The following is a 25,092-nucleotide window of genomic DNA, read 5'->3' as shown; positions in this document are numbered from 1 at the left end:
TAAAATATATATATATATATAAACTGGTGGTGCATATTTACTGGGTTGCTGTGTGTGCAACTAAGTGTCTGTTTATATCTGTTTCTTGTGCTTTTTCTTTGGATCTTTGTCTCCTGATAGTTTATTTGCTTCATCCTATTTTGACTTGCTTGTTTCTATTTCATTTTATTTTAATCATTTCTATATCTGTGTGCATTTAAAAAAAATGAAAGGATATGGATTTAGGTGAATAGGGAATTGGGAAGGATCTAGGAAATTTAGGAAAGGAAGAAATGTAATCAGAACATTTAATGCAAAAATATTAGTTAAACACTTCTAATAATTATACACCATTGATAAATGCACTCCTCAAATTTCAGAGAAACTTCTTTGTTCAGTAGATGGTGACTAATACAGAGACACATATCTGCTTAATATGTGCATTAAATGTGTCTGTGTGGAATACACATCTTTTAAAGGGACATCTATATCACACACCCCCCCTCCCACACACACACACTTAAGGCCAGGGGATAATTGTAAAAGGAGATCATGTAGAATTGAAAGAGTAGAAAGGTAGCATTGGATATTCTTCCAGAGGACCTAGGTTCAATTCCCAGCACCCACCTGTCAGCTCACAACTACCTATTATTCCAGTCTTTGGAACCTCATGTCCTCATACAGATATACATGTAACTAAAACACAAATTAAAACATAAGTTAAAAATTAAGAGTACGAAGGGCAGAAGAGGTAGATTGCTACTGGTAAATGGCATTCTTAACGTATATTAAGGCAGTTATATATTAACTCACAGTGGTTGTAATAGCATGCATCAGATCTGTACAAGCCCCAGTCACACAAAATACTAGAATGGAAGAGGTACAGGCAAGAACTTCCACCTTTACCTGAGAAGCTACTGGTAATTGATAGCTGCTCAGAGAAGAAAAGTTACGTAAGATTATAGCCCATGGTAGGTCTAATGCACTGCATTGGATGGTCAAACACCCAAGAGTACACAGGCAGCCCTGCTAAAAACAGATGGAGTTAACAAAAAAATATATAAATGAAAGTAAGACTGAAATAAAAGAATGGGTGGCTTAGATATGTGGGGGTGGATTTGGGTGGTGATGGAAGACAGTCACATTCCAATGTATATTTCAAAGAAGTAATAAAAGTATTTTAATATAATATAGTTAGGAAAGCTAAAGAGAGAGAAATAATGAAATAGGTTTTGGATCTTTAATAAAGAGGAACATTTAAAACCCTAATAGCTTAAAAGGACATGACACAAATAGGTATATAATCTTCTAATTATATTCCTGATAATTTCTCATGCCCACATGATACTGTCAGTTTGATCTATGTGACACTATCAAACGTGTAACACATGCATGGCATTAAACTATTGTATGCCATTACTGCACCCTTAGGGCTAGCCTGGTAATTGTTGTGGCTCATAATAAACATTACAGCTACGAATGAGTGCTAGCAGCTTCCCTCCTGTAGAAACTTGCATGGCCCCTTCTCATACATTGAAAGCTAGTCATCAAGAAGAATTCATTCACATAGAGTATAGTTTGGAGGGCCTTCTGGCCCTGTTATCAGAGCTCACAAAGGGACTTCTAAAACACTCAGACTACTGCTATTTCCCTTGGTTATGCTCTTGATTTTCAACTGATACCAGAAATGAACATTGGTTTCTACCACATGGCAATTGTAGTACTGAATGTATTTTTTGACAAATTAGATTTTATTGTAATCTGATTTGCCTCAAACTGTACTTTTAGTTGTTTGTTTGTTTGTTTGTTTGTTTGTTTCCTGTCTGTGACAAGAAAACAGGAATTTATTTTGTCGAACATTTTACATTTGCTTTGCTTATGGGCCTGGACTTTAAGAGTTGAACCATTAGATTCTCCTTATTTAAGTGTGCTTTATGTTAGCTAGCATCATGAAAACTTATCACAAGCTACAGTCAACTGAGAGAAGGGAATCTAAATTGAGAAACTGCCTCTTTGAGATCTGCTATAGAAAAGTACGGTATTTCTTTAATTAGTGATGGATAGGAAGCCCATTGTGGATGGTGTGTGGCTTCTAGGCGAGTGGTCCTTAATTCTATAAGAAAGCAAACTGAGCAAGCCATGAGGAGCAAGCTAGCAAGCAATACTCCTCCATGGCCTCTGCATCAGGTCCTGCCTCTAGGGTCTTACTCAAATTGAGTTCCTGCTTTGGCTTCCCTTGACAAAATGTTTACTTATATATATGCCAAATGAAGCATCCCCAAACAAAAGATTATGATTTGTATTAATTCTGAACTCATGCTTCTTTAATCAAAATAAATGTTAATGAGTGTGCCAGTTGGTTTTAATGTCAACACAGGCTAGTCAAAAGTAAAGAATCTTATTTCAGAAATTGCCTCCATATGAACACACTGAAGCAAGCTTGTAGGGCATCTTCTAATTATGATTGATGAGGGAAGGCCTAGGCTATTGTGGGTGGTGTCATCCCTGGGCTGGTGGTTCTGGTTCTATAAGAAAGCAGATTGAGCAAATCATGAGGAGCAAGCCAGTAAGCAGTACTCCCTGCAGCCCCTGGCCTCTATCAGCTCCTGTCTCTGGTTCACTGCTATTTTCAAGTTCCTGCCCTAATTTCTTTTGATGATACAATGTTGTATGGAAATGTGAGGAAAAGATATCATCTTCATCATCAACAACAACAATAAAAAACAAAAAACAAACACTAAGAACTTTTCCTCCCTATGCTGCTTTTGGCTACCCTGTTCATCACAACAGTAGAAACTCTAAGTTTAAAACAATGAAAAAAAGGAAGACTATTTTATGATTTAGTTAAAATTCTGCTTTCATATAAAATATTCAATTTAAGATATAATTGTAACTTCATGTGATATGTAACTTTTTTTAAACCATAAACGCTTGGTTTTATTTGTTTAATATATTTTAAATTTAAAATATTTTGACTTGATTTTAACAAAATTTAAAATTATTTACTTAAGTATAATGTCTAACCTTTTTTTCCTTCATTCAGAAGATCCGTGGGTCTCAGTGCTAGTCCTATTTGTAAATGAAGAATTTGGTTCGGCTGTATAACAGCATTCTGGTAAAGTCAATACAAACCATGAATTGTATCAATCATTCCAATTACTTTGATATAAAATAAATTAATTTCCTATTCTAAAATATTTTTGAAATTAAAAAAGCATGTTTTCCAATCTTCTTTATAAATTTAAAATCATAATATCACACCTTCTAAGTCATTTAAACTCCATTCTCAAAACATAATGTACACCCAACAGTTAAAAGGCAGGAAGAAATAAATTTATGTCCAGGACTTTGGGAGGGGGAATTTATTCCATCAAACAAAGAGGACAATTATATATCCTCTATACTAATTTGAAGATATTTAAAGATGCAAATTTGACAACAGAAAAATTCATTTTGTTTGTAATTCATTGAACTACGTAGTGTCTAAAAAATACAAACTCAGATAGTACCCAATAACAATACCATGCATCTGGTACTAGTACAATACCCAATAGGTCCTATTATTAACCAGCATTGATGAATAGTGCTTTCACTTCAAGGATATGAGCCGATTGCCCTTGGTGAAATAAAAAATAAATTTGAAAGTGAAAGTTGCAACATTGATCATATTTTCAAGTGTTCACTGATACCAAAGACTTTTTTATTAAGTTTGTATAGTAGAAGAAGTATAAAGGAAGGGAAATATGATAGATAGTAAAAGAAAATAAGGTTCAATTTTAAGTATGAGCTAATATACATTATAAGAGAAATATAAATTTCTAATTAATTAATATCTTTAAAGCTAAATAGTATACTTTGGATTACCTGTTCTAAGTACATATATAGAAGATTTTACTTAGCCTGTGATACACTCTTTTGTTGTTGTTGGTGGTGGTGGTGTTTTTTTTAGTTTGTTTTGGTTTTTGGCTTTTTTTCCATTCTTTTATTGGATATTTTATTTATTTACATTTCAAATGCTATCCCTTTTCCCTGTTTCCCCTCCACACACCCCTATCCTATCACTCCTCTCTCTGCTTCTATGAGGATTTCCTCCCATCTATGCCCTGACTCCCACCTCAGCGCCTTGGCATTCCACTACAATGGGGCATTGAGTCATCACAGGACCAAGGGCCTCCCCTCCCATTGGTGTCAGATAAACTATTGAAGTAGAAATTTAAATTTAAATTACGTACAGATGAGTGCATGATTTCATTCCTGTCAAGATTTTTCTGACTTTCCTCTGTTTTCATTTGCAAGTATCCTTCTGTTGAAGTAAATAGTTGTATTGTTATAACAAAACAATGCATCATTTCTAAACCAGGAATCTTTACACTCATATATGAAAACTATTTAAAATTTCTCATTATGAGAATTAATTTTTATTTTCTTATTTAAAGTTCAATTGATCTCAATATTGAACTGCATCTTTACTGATATACTAAGTATATGCAATTAACAACAACTTGCAAACTTTATTGAGATCATAAAATTTTCCACACCACTCATAAGCATTTAACAAACATTCATAAACATATTAATGTTTGACATAACAATATAAGCATGTTCAGAAACATAACTATAAAATAAGGACTCAAAGAGTGAGAAGCAGATACTTACACTCAACCCATAGTCAGAAGCCAGAGACCACTGTGATTGAATTATGAAAAGGCTAGAAGAAGCAGTCTCAACTAACCTAGACCCTCTAGATCTCTCAGACACTGAGCCACCAACCAGGCAGCATACACCAACTGAATGAAGCCCCAGACACATATGCAGCAGAGAACTGCTGGGTCTGGCCTCAGTGAGAGAAGAAGATACACCTAACCCTGGAGAGCCTTGAGGCCCCGAGTAGTGAGGAGGCCTGGTAGGATAGAGGTATAGGGTGGGGACATCATCTTGGAGATGGGGGAGGAAGAATGGGATGAGGAACTCTCAGAGGGCGGACCAGAAGAGGGATAATGACAGGTTTGAAAAGAAGATTAAAGATAATTTTTTAAAAGTAGATTAAGACAAATAGAATAATGTTTAAAATAATGTTTATTTAAAGCAAGTAGAATAAAGTAGATAAAACAAAACCAAAAAGAGCAACACACATCTTTCTTATATGAAGAAACTGTATTTAAAATTGTATATGAATATAAATATGTGCATGATTATGTAAGAGACATGAAAGTGTAAGCAGCCTATAAACGGAGAAGAGAGATTTAGATGTAAGAAAAGTATAGAAGCACATTGACAATATGAGAAAAAATAAGAGGAATTTTTGTATCAACGAAGATTAGCATAAGGAGACTAGAAAATCATGGGAGGATACTCACTGGAAAATAGGAATACCATATAATTGTGTATATCTGTGAAACTGAACTCATGAGGGGCACCACTTTGCTTGATGCCTAAAACAACCATGCAGATCAATCACGACTTTAAGATGGGCCATTTGGGAGACATCATTTCTATAGGGACATTTCATGTAAATCTTTTGAAAGTTGAGAAGGTTGTCACATTCAACTCTGAAACTGAGATCCACCTAAATGTGACAATGATTATGAGTGGCATACAGAAAAGACAAAGAAATTATTTAGAATATAAATATGTATAAAATAGTGTAATTTTGGACTTGCAGAATGATTAAAGTATATTTACAGCAAAAGTGAGAAGAGTAGAAAAATAATTGAGTGATTATAAACATAAATTTGAATTCCTTGGTTTCTCTATGCTGTCACTACACTCAGGTTGTTGTGGAACTCTTAACTGAGCAAGATTTTTTGTTTGTTTGTTTTCTTTTTTTTTAAATTCACTAGAGCTTTTCATTTCCATCTATGAATGTTACAGAGATTCACTAACATTTCTTCAAGAATTGATAATTCTTTTCTGAAATGTCTTCAACAAATATGATGAAATTTATTTCATTTTTAGAGAATATAAGTTTCGCGCAAAAGGCCCTGTACTTTAAAATATATTTTAAATGTACTTTCTTGTGCCTTCACTTGGGGATCTCATTCGTCTGTCAATGTGCCTTGTCCAACTTCAATATAATGTTTTTTCTTTATCTTATGACATTTAATTTTGTTATGTTTGGTTGTTATCTCTTAAGGGACCCACCTTTCCTAATAACAGAAAAGAAGGAGATTTGGATGGGAGCAGGATTGAGAGAAACTGAGAGGAGTAGATGGAACAGGAAATGTAATCAGGTATGTTACATGAGAAAAAATATTTTTAATAAGAGGGGGAAAACAAAAAAATTAGAACTCAAGTGGTGGTGTTTGCAATGCATAGTGAAGTAAAATTTAGTAGTACTGAGATACTCCTTGCCTCTTTGCAAGTGGCAATTATGCCTATAAGTCTATCTTAAGTCTTCTTCTCAGAGTTGAGTAATGTCATGCCTGTGTCAGCCTAAGGCATTCTGACTGTGTTTGAAGCTTACCCTCTGAGGTTTGGAACGCCCTATACACCTGTGCGTCTTTCCCAGTATCGATTCTGGCCTGTATTCTGGGTCCTGAGCTCGAGCTGAAGATTCTGGGAACTTTTATCCCTTGTCAGCTCATTCTGTAGGTAAGGCCAGTCAGAATGGAATCCACCTGCCTGGTTCAGCAACCCATGCTGAATCAGCAGAGGCATGAGTAACTTCCCAAGCTCCTGTGTAGCTCATACAAAATCCTCAAGTATCGTAAACTAGCTGTTCAAAGACAATCATGTTGTACAAGTTACCTGGTGGGAATTCTTGTTTGTGCTTCAGCATTGATACTTCTGATGAAGCTAGAGCTTTACTTCCAGGCAGATACTGGGTAGGCTTTAAATTAAAATATTTGATCAGTCTTCTACACTGCATACATTTCAAACTTAATCATCAAAGATAAAATATCACATTTTTACCTTCCAATAAGGATTTTTCTTATGGAAATCTAAAAAGGAGACAAAATGAATTATCTGTTAATACCCACAATTACAAACTTTTACTTGTCATTCTAGTTTTGGCTTAAGTGCCAATATCTAGAAAGAGGTAGTGCTATATATGACATTAATCTATGACACGCATGGCTGACCAAGATGTTTATGGCCATCTTCTTTAAGTGTGAAAGAGTCTCTCTGCTTACACACAGCTCTTTAGTGTTCTCCGCCTTTCTAGAACTGATGAGGACAAGAAGAACAGTTATTTTTCCTTCTACCTCTCAGGCATTTTTCCATCTGGCTAGCTCATGGTCTATCTCTCTTGCCTAAGTAAGTTATTTTTTCATCTTACACTCTATCTGCCTGCCCCATAAGCCTGCCCTGCAACCCACCCTCTCTACCACTTTCAACTTCATTCCTTATCTTCTTTCCACATCTTTGTTTCTTGAATCTCAAGTCAGGGATACTTTACCATGTACTTATAATTCAGCTCTCATCTTGAAACTCTCCTAAAACTATTATTGAAACAAAAGAAACGTAATTTATTACTAACAAATATATTTTATTCATTGAATCACTTTTGATTATATTTATAATATATATTTATAGTATAAAATATTTTACCCTAGTTTTAAGCATCTCAAATTATTTGCTTATTGTGTATATTTCCAACCTTTCTCTCCTTCAGTTAGAAGACTCGTGGATCTTGAAGATATTCCAACTGATAAATGAGGAGTGCACTTAGACTGAAGAGATGTAATGGTGTTCTGGTAAAATCAATATCCATGGTGAGTTCAATTAATATTTCTAATATCTTTAAATCAATTTTCTATTCTAAAAGAATGGTTTCAAAATTTTCTTTGAAGTTGGTAGAGATCAATGGACAATGGGAAGGCCTACACCAATTGATCAATCTACATCATAGCTCCTACACCTATAGCTTATTAAACCTTACAAAAGAGAGATTAGAAAGAGTGTAAGACCCATAATACCGTGAAGCCTGTGAAACAGTCTCTTCTAGAAATACCCGATCCAGTATTGGATTGTCAGTAGCAAAAAAACATGTTAAAATTTAAGGGTTCTCTGGTCCCTGCCCCTAGACAAAGAACTAAGCAACTAATGATCCCTGGGAGAGGGAGAATTAGCCTTACCCAGGGATGAATCCTTATTAGTTATTTAATACAAATTAGTCAGCTCTGAAATCGTATATAACCAACAACAAAAATGCACCCAGCAGGTTACACTTCTCGATTTGCGCATACATATATCTACTTGCATATGTATTTAACAGTAATAAACAAAAAGACTATCAAGTTGAGAAGGGGTGCTGAGGATATGGGAGTTCTAGGAAGAGAATCTGGAAAGGGCAGGAAGAACAGAATTAGGAAAGTAAAGTAATCACAAGCCTTAATAAGAAGGGGACCAGAGGCTCCACACATTATCTGAATTGTTCCAGGTGCTTATTCACATCCTTTTCCCTATAGTTTATAATAATAATAAAAGTGCAGGACTTGTTTCTCTGAATTCTTGTTTCCTCACCCACTTGGTATTAGAAAGATATAGATGATAAACAGAAATGATTCCCCTCCTCTTTACCCACAATGCTACTCTCTGGATTTTCAAAGCTGTCTTTTTCCCATATGTCCCCACCATTAAAGAAACACAACTTGACTATTTGTGTGCAGTATGTAATCATGTATCTGGTCTGATTACAGGTTATTTTATTAAAGCACAGCATGTGCTGCCTCATCTGCTAAACACTGTTTTACTGCTCCTACTTTCTAAATGCTCAGTAACAGACGAATAGTCAAGGAAGAGGAAATAGGGCAATCTGGTTGTGACTCTTGTCCTCAGTTTTGATGTTAATGATGGTGAAAAGTTATCTGATAGCAAAGGATTAAGGTGTCTTTCTCAGGACTTGAGAATAAAGTACTGCATTCCATGGGATATGCAGGCTAACAATTCTGTAAAACAAACTTAAAGAGTATGGAGTATCTATACCATGGATCTGTGTTAGGAAAGGACCTAATATGTTCTAATATTAACTTTTATGATTGCATAGTACATTAGAGATATCAGCTGATTTCATTAACTGAAATAAAAAAATAGGTATTTAAGGTATTGTTTGCAACAAAAAAATGATAATTGTACAATGTTGCTAATGTTTCCAAGGGTTTAGTAATGACTTTTTCCTCTGATTTTTTTTTAACAGAACAAGTATGAAGTAAGGGAAACATGCTGAATAGTAAGAAAAAAGTTTGAAAGAAATTCCCAGAGAAAACTTAGTTATGAGGTACTGCTTATTCTTAAGAAAATTCAAGGTTTCTGACAACTCATCTAAATAGAAGCTACCCATATTTTTGAAAGACAAGGAGGGTATCTGGGAGGGTTTGGAGATAGGAGAGGAAAGGGGGAGGTGATAAATTGACATTATAATCCCCCAAATAAGAAATTTTAAAAATTAGATTTCAAACTTTGGGCTTCTTATTCTGAATGTATGTCTAAAATATTTTATTTAACCAACGTTACATTGTTTTTTTTTTAAGTTGAAATAATTCATTACATACAGATGACTGAATATTTTCTCGACTATCAGGATAATCCTGGTTCTCTGTTTCCAGTTTTAAGTCTACTACATCTGTTGAAAGAAATCAATGTTTATGTGGTTAAAACAAATCTGACACAACATTGTTAAAATTAGAATCTTTATCATCACAGAAAAAGAAGTTTAAAATTACTTGTTATCATAAGTAAGTTTTAAAGGAGATTTGAATTCACTAGTTGAGGATATGAGTTGCATGTGAAAATGCCGAATGCACACTAGTAAATACATATAAAAGCAAAATGTCTAGAAGGTCATTTAAGACACAAATGAGTACAAAACTATTAACTGAACAAACACAAGAACATGGAGCTAGTGTTGGGGTAGGTATTCTAGAATATATTTTATATTTTGTGAAATGTCGTCTTTATCCCACAGGTTAGGAAAAGATGGGGGAACATGGTTCAAGATATTTTATTATATGAATTATCATTAAACACTAGAAGTAATGAATGATGAGCAGCATAGAAATGAGTAGACTACAGATTAGAACACAGATCGTGTGGACTTAACTGTTAGCATGCATTTACAATCATATTAAACTACATGTCTCTGAATACATAGTTTTCAAACCCAGCACAGGAAGGCCTAACAGTCCTGGTGAGGAATTTCTTGCCTGAACATGCTAAGTAAATAGGTTCATAGGTATAGACTGTGCAAAATATATGGAATTTTTAAATTTTTTTATGTTTATTTTATGTATATGAGTGTTTTCGCTTGAGCATGCTCTGTGGGTCCTGGTAATGCAGAGGTCAGAAAATGGTATCAGATGTCCTGAAATCTTGAGCTACAAGCAGTGGCAAACTGCTATGTCAACACTGAGAACTGAACTTGTGTCTTGTGGAAAAGCCATAAATGCTCTTAGTTACTAAATCATCTCTCAAGCCCTAGAGTTAACAGTTTCAAACCTTATGAACTTGCAATGCTTTCATAGTATATGCAGGTAAAATGGGCTTCTAAATGGGCAATATCAGCCTCCAGACACATGAAAGTGGAAATACCTGACTTATGATTGAATAACTTGTTTAGAAAAGATGATGCTAAAGCAACATTTTGATAATTTACATCAAATATTTCTATAAACAATTTAAAAACAGGAGTTTGGAGAAGAGAAGCTTCCATATGTTTGAAATAGTTCTTCCAGAGTTTATTCTACTGCAGAATTTACCTGCTAGGAATCCTTGTCTATGCATCATGGCTGAGGCCTCTGTTGAGTCAGAATCTTTCATTTCCATGGGAGGCTAAAATGGTTTTCAAAAATATATTAAATTAGGCTTCTCTATGATGTACCTTATGAATGTAATAATTTAGGAAATAATATAAAAGTGTTACCTTCAATTCAAGAAATGTCTTTTGAAAACCTAAAGCGGTACAAACAATTACATGTAAATATGCTTAAATAAGTTTGGGTTTCATATTCTATTGTGGAACAACATCACAACTTATTTTAGAAATGGGCAAGGAATTTTGACATTTTGATGGATTTTTCTCTTAGTTGTTTTTAGTCTTTCTCGATCTCAAATATAGGAGACAGATTGGAAAAAGGAAAAGGCCTCTATGGTTAATTAAATGAAAAATTTTAAAGTATGATCAGTGCTACCATAAAGTCTATAAATAAAGTAAGGGAACACTGCTTTCAGATCAGGTAGAAATCAGCTACCTGTGGTGGTACTCCAACTGTCCAAGCTGAAGTAGAAGGCTACACCATCTGTCTTTAATCAATCACTTCAAAGACACTCACACTAATATACTATATACATGGCTTTGGCTATTGACATTCCTTAAGTGGCAGGGAAAGGCTTCTTTGCCACGGACTTGAACTCCTTTGTAAATTTTGTATAGTTTATTAACTGTAAGGCAGGTAAGTGGCCAGGCCCCTACCCTGGGAACTCCTGCGCCCAAGACCTCCCTAATTGTCACAAAGCTCATCCCAACCCTTTCAACAGGACCCTACCCAGATTATGCTAATTTTAGGTGAAAATATGAACAGGAAAACCCACCAATCCTGAGCTCCCCGACAAGTTCAGGACTTGACATTCTACCAATCACCAACCTGGAAATCTCTGCCCTAGAAAGGTCTGCTTACTAAGAATCCCTATGTAAAGGCTGTGCCTGCTCCGTTCCCTGCTGTCCACTCTGGGGAGCAGACACAGACACTCTTTTGTTCATTCCTCCACACCCTGGGCCCTCCCAACAAATCTTTTTTCATGACATTTGTTCCCTGTGTAACTGACTTCTTATCCAAAGAAGCCAAGAAATAATGAAGAGAAGAAAGGGTGAAACAAAGAGAAGGAACAGAGCTAAGGCCCTTGAGTGCCTCTGCTCAGCTGGGAATATCCTCCCCTAGGAGCTGCAACGCCTCTGATGAGGGTTTTCCTCTCAGAGACATGGGCCTCCAAGTCCAAGGACATCTTCCCATTAGAGCAGGAGAGACAACACAGTTTCTATGTTATTTTATAATTTCACAAACATGTGGCATTGACGACATACAGTGAAAGGCATAACACACTGCCACACACACACAAAAAAAATAGGGACTGACCTGATTAGTGAAGATATCCACTCATAGAGCAATAAGGTGTAAAGTATTGCTTTGTATATAAACATGCTTAAAACTGTGAGGATTGTTGCTTTTTACTTTCTAGATTTTATGTGAATTTTATAGTAAAGAATTTTGAGAATGTGGGAGAAATCCTAATAGGACATAAGTTTCATTTATAGCCAAAATAAGACCACAGTTATCAGAGTTTTCACAAATAATAAAAAGTGATAATTACTTTCTCCTACCTTTGGACTCAGGGCTACATACAATAAAAACATGTTTCTGATACTCTGCTACTGAATGCTATAGACTGTTTCATTTACTTAAACCACCAAACAAATCTGTATCACCTGATTTTGTCTCACACAGAAGTCCAGGGCTACTCAATTAGAGATTAAATTTTCACAGTGTTCCCCAGTAAAGTCTGTGACTATGTGAGAAGCCCTAGACCCCTTCCACATTCCATTATACAGAATTTTGCATTGTGGAGTCAATCTCATAGAGTTCTTTCAGTATTCCAAATCACACAGCCTAAGAAACCTGAGGCAATGGTCACCACATAGATGGGCTATCTGCTGATCATTTCCTGATCATTTATTGCTTCTGTTTGTCATTTATATCGGTATCACAGAATCAGAGAGGTGGAAAACCCTGCATTTGACATGCAGTGTATATTATGAGTAACAGCAGTGTTTATGATTAGCTACTGTATATTAAAGGATGTCCTGTTAGGACCCAATTCTTCAGTCTTTGACAGTTTTTCCATAAGTAATAAAGAAAAGAATCACACCCTTTTCTTTCTCCTCTCATGTTTCTATACCACTACTTCATGTCATGTTCCCCACAAAAGATCTCTTGCCATTTCTTAAAGATGTTACTTTTATACCCTTCACAATATACATTGTTCCAAGTTCCTCCCTTTATACCTGCTCTACCTTTTAAATTTCACTTTCTATCTTCTTTCCAACTTATTTCTTAAAATTCTTCCATTTTGCCTGTGTGCATGTCTCTGTGGGACTATGCCTGTTCATGAGCAGAGGTGCACACAGAAGCCAGAGGAGTTAGGGCCTCCCAAATGTGAGTTACACTTGGTTGTTATTCTCTGATGTTGGTGCTACAAACTGATCTCAGGTCCTTTGGAAGCACAGTATCTGCTCTAAAGCATTGAGTTCAGCTCTATAATTTAGCTGTTGACATGTCCAGTTTATACTGCTATTGAAGCTGAATGATAGCTATAACTTATTTTGATCTAATGTGATCTTACTGCATATTTATTTCCATAGACAACTTTTTGGCTAGTAAAATACATGCTGACCCTTATTTTAGATGCCATACCAAAAATATAATTCTTACCTTTCCCTCCTTCATTTAGAATATCTGTTGATGGTGCAGTTAATCCTAATGATAACTGAAGAATATATTTTGGTTAAATATGAGTAGAAGTATTGTGATAAAACAAATATTAACATAGATCCATGAATTTCAATTACTTGGAATACAAGTTATTTTCTTATATTAAAAGAAAGTATTCTAGAGATAGAAAGATGGCTTAGTTGTTAAGAAGATATCCTGTTCCTGCAGAAAGCCCATGTTTGGGTCTTAGCATTCACCTCAGGTATCTCTTATCTATCTATAACTTCATCTTCAGTGTGCTCTGAATCCTCTAAGGGCACCTACACAAACATGCAAATATCCAAACAGATAGAGGCACATTTATACATTTGCTTAAAAATGAAAAGGCAGTCTTTTAAAAGGAGTAAAATCATGTATTATTGACATAAAAATAAGAATGCTCTCCACATATTTTTAAAATAGTAATTCATTGCTATACATGTGCTTCCTACACACATTATAGGCATGTAGTAACAGTCAGAATATTACATGATATACATATTAAACAAGATTTTACTTTGGGAAACATAAAGCATCATTTTGCAAATCTTGAATTAATGTAAGGATATTTAAAGCTATATTTGTTCATAATAACTTTACTACAGAATAAAATTACCACAGAATTAAGTAACTACAATGCTTATGGATATAACAGTTTTCAGTAAAAAAAGAATCAAATTGTCATCTACAGAAAAAAAAAAACTGGTGCAATTGTAGGTAATCAAGTTTAGAAACTTAACTCAGTCTCAGAAAGGTAAAGATCATGAGTTTTCTTTCATTTTGTGTTCCTTGATTCTTTGGTGGGAGGGTGTTAATTGATGTTTTTAATTAGAAAATTGCAAGCTGTTGCTAGTTATTTTTAAAATTCTTTTTTAAAATTCTACTGGACATTTTTTTTCTAACTTTTTTTGCATGAGTAGTGAATGTGAACCTTTCTGGATCTTCCTTCCCTAAGAGGCTCCAAATCATATTTGCGAATAGGAAATAAAAGTAAAAATGGCCTTCATTTTAGTGAGAGACCAGAGGTAAAAAGAGAGCTGAGTCCTTGGTGAAACTTAGAGTCAGTCCACCATTTTCTAGATACATCTCCTAGTAAGCAAAGGACTGCTGCATAAAAACACTCACTTGGATTTCTAGTTCTACTACTACTGTTGGCAATTCTCTAGCTACTGGTTATATGAGGCAAGCTGATGGCAATGATTAGTAACCAAAGCTGAACATACTTAGTTAGTCATGTGTGAGTTAGTCATTGTCAAAAGATGCACTCATAGTGTAAACAGGGAAATAAAAAGCTTTTCAAATAAACATAATCAGGTATTATTTCACTATATCATGTATGGCACACATATATCATATATTGTGGAGAGCTGTACCGTGAGCAATCGCCATTATAAGATGGCGCTGGCCTCCGCTATGGCTAACTAGTAAACAAGCCTTGTGCGCAAGTGCGAGAGTGAACTCAAACCTAGTCACTGCCTATCTCGGGGCGTAGTAATGAGGTGATGGGCGAGCAACAGATCAGGAGCTGACATGCCACATCAGGTGCTGAAACGCCATGCTGAGGGCTATATAAGCAGGACCATTTTCCGGGGTCGGGGTCTAACCTCCTTAAGAAGCAATAAATCTTGCTGCAGAAGAATCCGGTTGTCCAAGTGTGTTCTTGCTGGCGAGAACGATAGCTCGGGACAATAATACATACATACATATATATATATATATATATATATATGCACATATATCACATATATATAATATATATGTATATATATGTATATGTATGTATGTATATATATATATATATATATATATATATATATCAAGAAAGCTTTCTTCTTATCAAAGCAAAAGAAACTTGTGTATTTGTACAAAACAACCAGTTTAAAACAGCTACAAGAAAGGTATGAATGTATGAAAGGGGCTACAGTGAGGAGGTAGGGTTATGGAATGGGAAGGGGAGGGGAGCAGCTCAGGTGATGGTAATCAGTGCACTGCGTCCTTGTATGACACTGTCAGAGAACAAAGTCAGTAAAAACATTTTAAAATATAAAGAAAGTGATCTGAGACTTGAGGGATGTACTCAACATGCAAAGTTGAATGAAATTTTTGTAAAGAGAAATTTAAAAATTTAAAGGGAGAAAAGCCAAAAATAGCACTCACTTTATATACAAAGTTAGAGATATCATGTAGAATTTACTTTCTAATCGTTGCAATATTGGAAGATTATAGTTTACACAGTACCAAATGTATGCCATTTAGATAACTTCTGGTCTGTGTCATTTTCAATATATTATGAACATTTTTCTATTTTATTAAACTTTCATATTTTAAAAAATACATTCCAAAAATAGGATTTATAACCTATCATTAGAACATAAACCGGGTCAGTATTCTCTGTGTGAAGAATTAAAGCCTACTTTCTAATTAGCTGGTTATTTTGTTAAAAGTCCACACAGTGGCTCATCTGCTGTGCCCACTGACTGTTACTTGGCAGATTTTCAATAGCTAAGCAATACAGTCAAAGTCAAGGAAAGAAAGAAAACACAGCTGTGGCTTTAATCTTTAATGTGATGGTAAATATTCATGAAACACAATTCAGTATCAATGACATAAAAATGCCATGGGAAGCATTCAACACACATAACTCCAAATAAGCTGAGTGGAAGAATTTTTTTCTTTTGTTTAATTAGATATTTATTGTATTTACAATTTAAATTTCCCCCTTGAGAACCCCCTATGAATGGAAGAATTTTTACAAAATATGTACTCAAATGGTTTCAAACATCTATGTCATCTGCATGCATGACAAGACATAATATATTCTAATGTTATCTAAGTACTTTCATTATATTGGCTGATTTCCTTTGGCTAGACTTTAATCATTCAATGGGATTTTTATATGGCTTGGTGCAAATGCACTATATTGCTACTCATTTTTCACTCCACCCCTGCTTTGGACTTTATCTTTTTGGTGGTCACTTAGGGTTAACTGCACAGATTCTTAGATCACATCTCATCTCTCTGTGAACATGTTCTGCAAATGTAATTAACTCACAGCATAAGTCATTTCCATCCAATAATTCATATATAATATGAGAGTGTGCCCATCATTTAATATGATGGTATATTATTTATACATTATAATATGATATGATATGATATGATATGATATGATATGATATGATATGATATAATATAATATAATATAATATAAGAAGTCCCTCATGGTAACAACATTTTTAAAATTCACTGATCAAATAGCAGTCCTCTGAGCAACTGATGCTAATACAGGAGAAACACAGCTTTCTATGCAGGGTTGACTCCAGCATTTCCCAAAAATTGATTGTATGGATCTACTTATCTAAGAAATTTGTAGAAAAATATCATATTTAAATTAATGCCGACTTTGAAGGAAATCAAGTCTAAGGTTCACATTTCAACTTTGGGTGATGTGTGAATACTTATTTTTCTTTTTGTAATCTTAATGTTAATTCATAAAATAACCTTTTTGTATTAACTAAAAAATGACTTCATACAGCTAAAAGAAAGAGCTGGGTCTATGGCAGACAAAAGAAGAGGTAAAATTTTAGTTTCTATTGTAGAAGACAATAGTCAAAATAGAAAGGCTTAATTAAATATATTCTCAAAAACCCATTCCTTAGGAAAGATTGGAACTGAGTCATTGAAGTATCCATTATGAGGACACTATTCAAACACTAATAAAAATAATTTTTAGCCTGAAACTTATTCATATATATTCAATATATCAATATGTATATGATATATGACATGAATATATATCATATACACATTGATATGATGTTTATTCAATAAAAACATCAGTTGATAAATCAGACAATACTGGACATCTGTGTGAGTTCTTGGTGGATATTACATTAGGTTAAAGTAGAGCTAATGAGAGCACTGGAGTGAAGAGGTATGGAGTTGAACCTGAGTGCTAGATGAATTTGCACTTAATCTTTTGATCCAGGCAATTCTTTGTTCTACCACTTTAACACAAACATCAATTTTTCTCAAATAAAGATTAAAGCATTTTATAATAAAAGTGAGTACTAAGATTATTGTTTGTAAAATTAAAATGAGGAGACCAGTACAAGCCTGTTATTGTTTCCAAGGGCTTGGTGATGACAATTTTTCTTACATTTTACACAGAAGTAGAATACAATAATAGAAGCATACATAATAATATTTTTAAATTAATAAAAATTTCCAAAGGAACTTTATGCATGAAGCAATATAGATTTTAAGAAGACTAAAGGTACTATAACTTGCAAAATATTTAAAAATTAAATTTTAAGCATTGAATCCAAAATACATGTCTAGAACAATATGTCTTTTAGTCTGTGGCAATTCTTTGTGAAAGATATTAAACTAGAAATTAAAATTCAAATTTACTTACAGGTGGTTGACTAGTTACATTGGCATCAACATTTTCCTTTGTTTCTATTTTTATATTTGATTCTATAGAAATAAATCAATATTTATGTAGTTAAATTAGAAATGACATTTTAAAATAATATCCTTTGCAACTAGAGTTAAATTAAGAATTAGTTATGAAAATAAAAATTTATATTCCCATTTTAAAATCAGTTATTCTTAATTTTCCACTCAATATTTGTAATAGATGGACAAAATACAAAGAATATGTGAATTTTAGTTTATAAAATAAATCATAAAGGGAATATTATCACATATGTATTATTCATTTGTATATATGTACTCAATATAGATGAACACATCTTCAGAAACATATGGAAAAGATAACAACTCTTATTTTATTTTGTTATTCCTGAGGTCTCCAAGAATAAAATAACCAGCTAAAATTAAAGAAACAGGAAATAGCAGCATCTAATAAATATTTTTATTTATATTGTAATGAATTAAGTACCTTTAGTCAGTAATAGAGTCTTATCTGTTACAGGAGCTATGTAATAGTAAATGTCATAAACAATAGTTATTGTATTTTCTAAATTTGAGGATTAACAGTATACTATATAGAAAAGTTCTTATTATATCCTGGAATAGTTATGGTATACTCTATATAGCAATACAAATATACACTCTATTCAGTTTCACTTGGATTACTTATCTTCTGATTTAGATTTATTTCTTATCAATTCATTCTTTTTATTTGATTTGGTTATTTATTCCAAAGTTTTATATATTCTGTTACCATTACTGATAAACCAATGAAATGTATACAGGATTTGGGTTAAAAACCACACTTCTATTTTATGTACATAGCACTTTTTGCTCACCTCAAGATCATTAAAATGTCTAAATTAATGAATAGCTACTCTGATTCTCTTCCCATGAGCCGAGTTTAAATACTTGTAGCACCAATGTTTAACCTTACAGGGCATTGCATTTATATAATGTGATTATATGGAATCTCTGTGTGTGAGAACATCAATGTCTGTTTTTATCCATATTTGTTTCTTGAGCTTTTATTTTAGCTCATTTTCTCTTGTTTCTTTGTTTTGTCCTGTTATAGTTTGTCTTATTTTATCATTTTTACATATTTTAGCTGCCCATATGTATTCTAATTAGAGAGGGAAAAGGGGGTATAAATTTGGGTAGGTAAGGATGTGGACAGGTTATAGGAGTAGTAAAAGAAAGGGAAGGCATAGTCAGAATAAAATGTCTAAAGATAGTTTTTCAATAAAAAAACCAACTATTTTCCTATTTACCATGACTAAAATTTTTAAAAAGCATATGAATTTTTAATATCACCACTTTACAAATTGTATTTGGAACTTTCTTATTTACTATTCTCCTCTTTTATATCACCTTAAATGTTCAATAAATGTAATTTTAAATTAAAAATAGTTTAAAAAAGAAAGTCCAGTTTGGAACATATAAGTCAACAAAGATATTTATGTTATCAGTTTCATTTTTCTAAGCATATGGAGATAAAATAAACGAAAGAAAATGAGAGGTTCAAATACTTAGAATACTTATAATAATAAATTATAATACTTACCTACACAGGAAGTTTTTACATCCATCATTGATGAATTACTATCTGAATCATATTCTTTCCTTTCATTGGTAGCCTAAATGCATTTTGAAATAAAATGCTTAAATACATTCTCTCATACAATATAGAAAATAAATAATCTAGAATAAATATGAGCAATTACCTTACATTCAGAATATTGTTCAGGAGAATCTACAAAGCCAAAGAGATATAATCAATTATATACTTATGCTACATAGTCTTTAATCCTTTCATATGAACACATATTAAAGATATCTATCTATCTATCTATCTATCTATCTATCTATCTATCTATCTATCATCTATCTATCTATCTATCTATCTATCTATCTATCTATCTATCTATTATCTAACAATGAGGCATTTTTGATTGGTAGAGAGAAAAATAGTCTCAAATCTTATGATGAAACCATGATAATGAGGTGATATATTGACCACCATAGCAGAAGCAAAATGACAGTTCTTATATGATTAAATAAATATTTTACAATCATTCACACTGGTATAAAAATATCATACTTCTAACTTATTAAGGAAGGCCGAAGCTGTCCTAAGGGCTGAGAGTAATGCAAAGATATTTTCATCAAAGAGAATTTGAGATGATCTGCTTGCTGTTAACTTGCCTAATACTAGTTAGTAAAATGATTTATTTCCTACTAGAGATATGTGATGTTATAATGACTGCATTTCTTCTCTTTCTAAGTTTGCACATCATACAGTTTTCGTGAACACTTTGAAAACTTTTGTGAACCTAAATTATAACCTGATGCAAAAGTGTTTTCAGTATTGAAATATGACTAAGTAAAAACTCAAGAGAGTTATGTTTAACAGGGGAAGCGGGAAGGAGGGTAACAATTGAAATGTAAGTAAATTAAATAATCAATTATAAAAAGAAAATGACTTGTTATATTTGAAAAATTGGCAATATCTAATACAATAACCATTTTTGTAATTAAGGTATAAATTAAGTTATGTCAATTTTTAAGCTGCTCTGGGTGCATCTAAAACTATATTGATCAAACAACTTACTTTTAAATAGATTGCAAACCGCTTTAAAAACAATGTGTACTTTTATATTCTAATAATTCTTATCTGAATGCTTAAGATTCTAACAGCCCTAATAATTGATGTAGACAGGAAGTGAGTGATAGGCTTTTAACATTTGCCTCATTCCATCACATTACTGGTAACTATGCAGCAGTGACAATCTAATCATATACTTAAGCCTTTGAACTGAATTGTCTCATATGTCCTCATCATTAACTGCAAGTTTATGCAAGTTTTGTTCTGTCTCTTTTTCTGTTCCTCTAGATAACCTCTTCTGTTTTTAAAACATTCTCTAAACCTGTGACTGAATGCTTTCAACTTTATATTCTTTTAATGGATTACTCCTGTGTAGTTTTCTTGTTTCTGTATTCTATCCCATAGGGTAATATCCTGAAATGTAGCCTTGATTGTAAAGGATGAGCATTGCATGGTTTGGTTCTTGTTTCCTTTTGAGAAGAAACATAGTAATAGTTTCACCTGTGAAACATCTTGCTATACTAAAAGGTCGATTTATAGCTAGCCTACATATTAAGACTCTGAACCTTCTTTTTGTAAATAAATGGGCCTTATAATCTCCCCTCTATACACCTGCCTCATTTTCTTTCCTGTTGTTACCACACTCTTCACCTTTCTAACCATCGTTTCCATGTCTCCACTGACCTTTCTTTCTCAGCACCCATCAACTGAATAAAACCCTGATATAAACAAATCTTTTCTTTATTTATACCATACTCATTTCTGCTCTGATTTATAATTTCTTGACATCCACCGAATTTGAGGTTGGTCGTAAATACACAAACCACTGCCACTTTATGCCTTATAAATTCATGCGTGAATCCGGTTCATGAGTGATTTTCTTTTAGTAGGAAATACTTGACTCCTGTGTCAAACAAACGCTCAGTCCAATAGCCTTTATTGTATAGTGCAGAGTTCTTACCTTAATTCTCCACATTTACTGTGCTTTCTCCTTTTTGATACTTACCAAAGTATTCACGTGTAACACTCTTCGGCCAAGGCAGCTTAAACATGTGCTGTATGTAAAAGAACAGTTTTGATAATGTGCTACATTAAAATGTTGTAATCAACTTCCAAGAAAGCCACTAAATCCCCTTTTAATATTAATTACATTGACTATAAAGGAAAGATGCAACCAAAACCAAGACATTTGTAAACACTATCGAACATCTTTTATCATTAATATCTAACCTTTATCATCCTAGGGTCTCTGACTACATAAACTAAAGAATAAAGTCAAGATGGGACGTATTTGGAGATAGAAGACTAGCCTATGTGCATAATTAAATAAAGAACTGACTTGAAAATTTCTAAATGTTATTTTTGTTCCACAGAAAACAGGTGTTTTACAAATACTAGTATTAAAATTAATTATAATTTAATTATATATAATACAATGTTAGTTATTTGAAAATATGCAATGAAAGACATAATACTCAAAAAAGAATTATGGAGAGTGATTTCAATGCACATGACTTTTTTATATGACGAACTTCATAGCAGTAATTCGATATCAGATAAAATTTAAAGAAATCTGTTAGCATAAACTGATAAGAGTTTTGTGGATTTTTAAAGGACATGTTTCAATTATGATATTCTAATATTAAATAGCATAGAAAGGCAGGTTATTATCAATTATCAATTCAGAAAGAATCTTAAACAACTATAGCACATATTAATAAAAATGGAATCTTATAGACATCTCTAATTAAATGCCTGTGCTATGCTAAGCTTTAGTTGCAGTGTTAATTTTGCAGATGATGTGTAAAGCCATGGCTGTATTTACAGCTTGGGTTCTTTCTGTTTTCTTGCAAATCCATGTTGCTAGGCATCAAATGTGGAACAGGTTATTACTGTACTCTTTTTTCATATGTCACTGTGATAGAAGTCTATGTGTCTGTGTCTTTCTCCTTTAATTGGAAGGTATACATTCACATTCACAAAGATTTATTTAAGTACACCTAACACTACCTTACCACAAACATAAGCTCTCTTCTTATAAGATGTTACTTATTTTGCTCTTAACTCTAGGCTATTTCCTCATCTGCCATGTCTATTGTTTATCAGCACAGCATATAATACTGAATATTATTATATGATTACAATAAGTATAAACAAAATATATTATGTGTAAATATAAAATTACATAAAATTTGTTATAATATTATATGATATTATTCAGTAAACCCAATTAAAATGTCTTCAGGTAGACTTAAAGTTTCAATTGTATTTCTAGCAGCATCAGCCTTTAAAAGTTTCTCTACAAATTAAAGCTCATACATTTATATAAACATTTGTGTTATATCTAATTCTGATATAGTTTAATGCCAATAAAGTCTGGAGTGATATTTTTATTATATTTTCTGGTTTTCTTTATTTAAACACAACCAAGTTTGGATTTTATTTTTGTACAAAACTTAAATTTGTATCCTGAATGAATTTTTTTCCTATAGGAGGTAGGTTGTTTACATCTTCTATTTTCTACTATAACAAATATACAGAAGACAACCAGAGAGCCAAAATAAGAACTGATATTTCAATCTTTGTAACCTCCACAGATAATGGATAAACACAAACTATGTCATTGGGAGTGAAGGCTCATTAGCTTGAATCTAATTCAAGAAATAAGCTGCTATGTCATTCATAATTTCAATTGCTAGTCATAAGTATTAAACTTAACAAGTCCTTTATAAAAGCATGTACAGATATTATGGAAACGAGTACAAAAATAAAGGAAAAAATTAAATATCTAATGATAAGGTTTAGCTTATTTTACTGTTTCTTTAAAAGATACAGGTTTCACAGCCATGAAAAGGGAGACCAAAACTAAATACTAAATCATGATCTAATGATCCTATAAAAGATAAAGAGAAGAGAGCTTTATGTGGTCTATGGAATATCATTTATCAATGAAAATAATATTTTAGCAAAAGTCAAATCTTAAACCCCATGTACCTCATGCTGTGATTTTTCACCATTACCATGGCTTTTTTGTTCTTCCTCTAATTCTGATTTTATATCCAGTTCTTGTTGTGAACCCATATAATTAATTGAACCTAGGAAAATAGAACGTGATACAAGATAGTTGTTATAGTCATTAATAGACAAAAGCAAATTAAAATATATATTATTCAGTCATCGTTTTTCTTAACTATCATGACTTCCAAATTGAAGCAGCATAAAAAGTCCTAACTAGTCTAACAGGTTTGTAATCTGTTGATCTTAAACACTCCATGTATAACCCTATGCTTTTGTTCATCACAGTATTTTATTCTGGTTTATATAACATAACCCAACTAGGCAGGACCAATGGATTTGGAATGAAATTCTGCAAAAATTATGACTGACAATGCTGTTTATGTTTATTTACTGTAAAACAGTATATGACCTGATGTTCTAGTATTTCAATCTGTTACTAAAGCGAGGAAGAAAAGAAGTATGGCAATGGTTTTCTCAGTAAATTTAGGCATAATCCTATCCAAATGATATACTTTATATTCTTCCTATACATCCCTTACTTTATACAAAATATATATTATCCTTAATCCTCATTTCCTCTTCTTTGTTACTACTATTTATTTACAATATTGTCAAGTGAAAAGTAATAATGAATTAACTTCTCATATGTCATCTGTCTTAGGGATACACCTTATTCAACTAATTATTATACTTTATTATATAAATTATTTCCATTTTATATATCTTATTGGTTGATAAATATTAAAGTGGTAAATGTACTCTTTTTATTGGATATTTTCTTTATTAACATTTCAAATGTTATCACCTTTTCTAGTTTTCCCCTGGGAACCGCTTATCCTATCCCGCTTCCCCCTCTTTCTAGGCGATTGTGCCCCCACCCATGTACTCCCACCTTCTTGCCTTCAAATTCTCCTACACTGGGGCACCAAGCCTTCACAGGACCAAGGGCCACTCCTACCAATGATGCCCAACAAGGTCATCCTCTGCTACATATGTGGCTGGAGCCATGGGTCCTTCTATGTGTACTCCTTGGTTGGTGGTTTAGTCTCTGGGAGCTCTGAGGTTCTGGTTGGTTGATATTGTTGTTCTTCCTATAGGGTTGAAAACCATTTCAGTTCCTTAATTCCTTTCTCTAACTCCTCCATTGTGGACCCCATGCTCAGTCTAATGGTTCACTGATAGCATCCACCTCTGTATTCATCATGATCTGGCAGAACCTCTCAAGAGACAGCTATATCAGGCTCCTCTCAGCATGTACTTCTTGGCACCCACAATAGTGTCTGGGTCTGGTGACTGTACATGGGATGAAACCCCAAATGTGGCAGACTCTGAATGGCCTTTCCTTCAGTCATTGCTCCACACTTTGTCTCCATAATAGCTCTTGTGAATATTTTGTTCCCCTTTCTAAGAAGGACCTAAGCACCCACACTTTGGTCTTCCTTCTTGATCTTCATGTGGTCTGTGAATTATATCTTCAGTATTCTGAGCTTTTTGGGTTACTACCCATTTATCAGTGAGTGTATTCCATATGTGTTCTTTTATGATAGGGTTACTCACTCGGGATGATATTTTCTAGTTCCATGCATTTCC

At 33.2% G+C, this 25,092-nt stretch overlaps 1 protein-coding gene across 1 annotated transcript in view; it reads right to left on the bottom strand.

Moving 5' to 3' along the window:
- LOC110306817 (uncharacterized) overlaps positions 1 to 25,092 on the bottom strand; it is a 176,441-nt gene that overhangs the window by 77,720 nt on the left and 73,629 nt on the right. The window contains 14 exon segments of the mRNA XM_085834585.1: positions 3,004 to 3,091; positions 4,212 to 4,282; positions 6,727 to 6,808; positions 6,892 to 6,920; positions 7,580 to 7,673; positions 9,474 to 9,544; positions 10,677 to 10,749; positions 10,841 to 10,869; positions 13,404 to 13,458; positions 17,860 to 17,921; positions 19,444 to 19,516; positions 19,604 to 19,632; positions 21,491 to 21,539; positions 23,479 to 23,579. Coding sequence (XP_085690711.1) covers positions 3,004 to 3,091; positions 4,212 to 4,282; positions 6,727 to 6,808; positions 6,892 to 6,920; positions 7,580 to 7,673; positions 9,474 to 9,544; positions 10,677 to 10,749; positions 10,841 to 10,869; positions 13,404 to 13,458; positions 17,860 to 17,921; positions 19,444 to 19,516; positions 19,604 to 19,632; positions 21,491 to 21,539; positions 23,479 to 23,579 — 906 coding nt within the window.

The sequence above is a fragment of the Mus caroli genome, unplaced genomic scaffold (genome assembly GCF_978045245.1).
Source record: "Mus caroli unplaced genomic scaffold, Mus_caroli_1 scaffold_2, whole genome shotgun sequence".
Lineage (NCBI taxonomy): Eukaryota > Metazoa > Chordata > Mammalia > Rodentia > Muridae > Mus > Mus caroli.
Note: the sequence above shows the minus strand (reverse complement) of the source record. Positions and strands in the feature narration are given on the sequence as shown.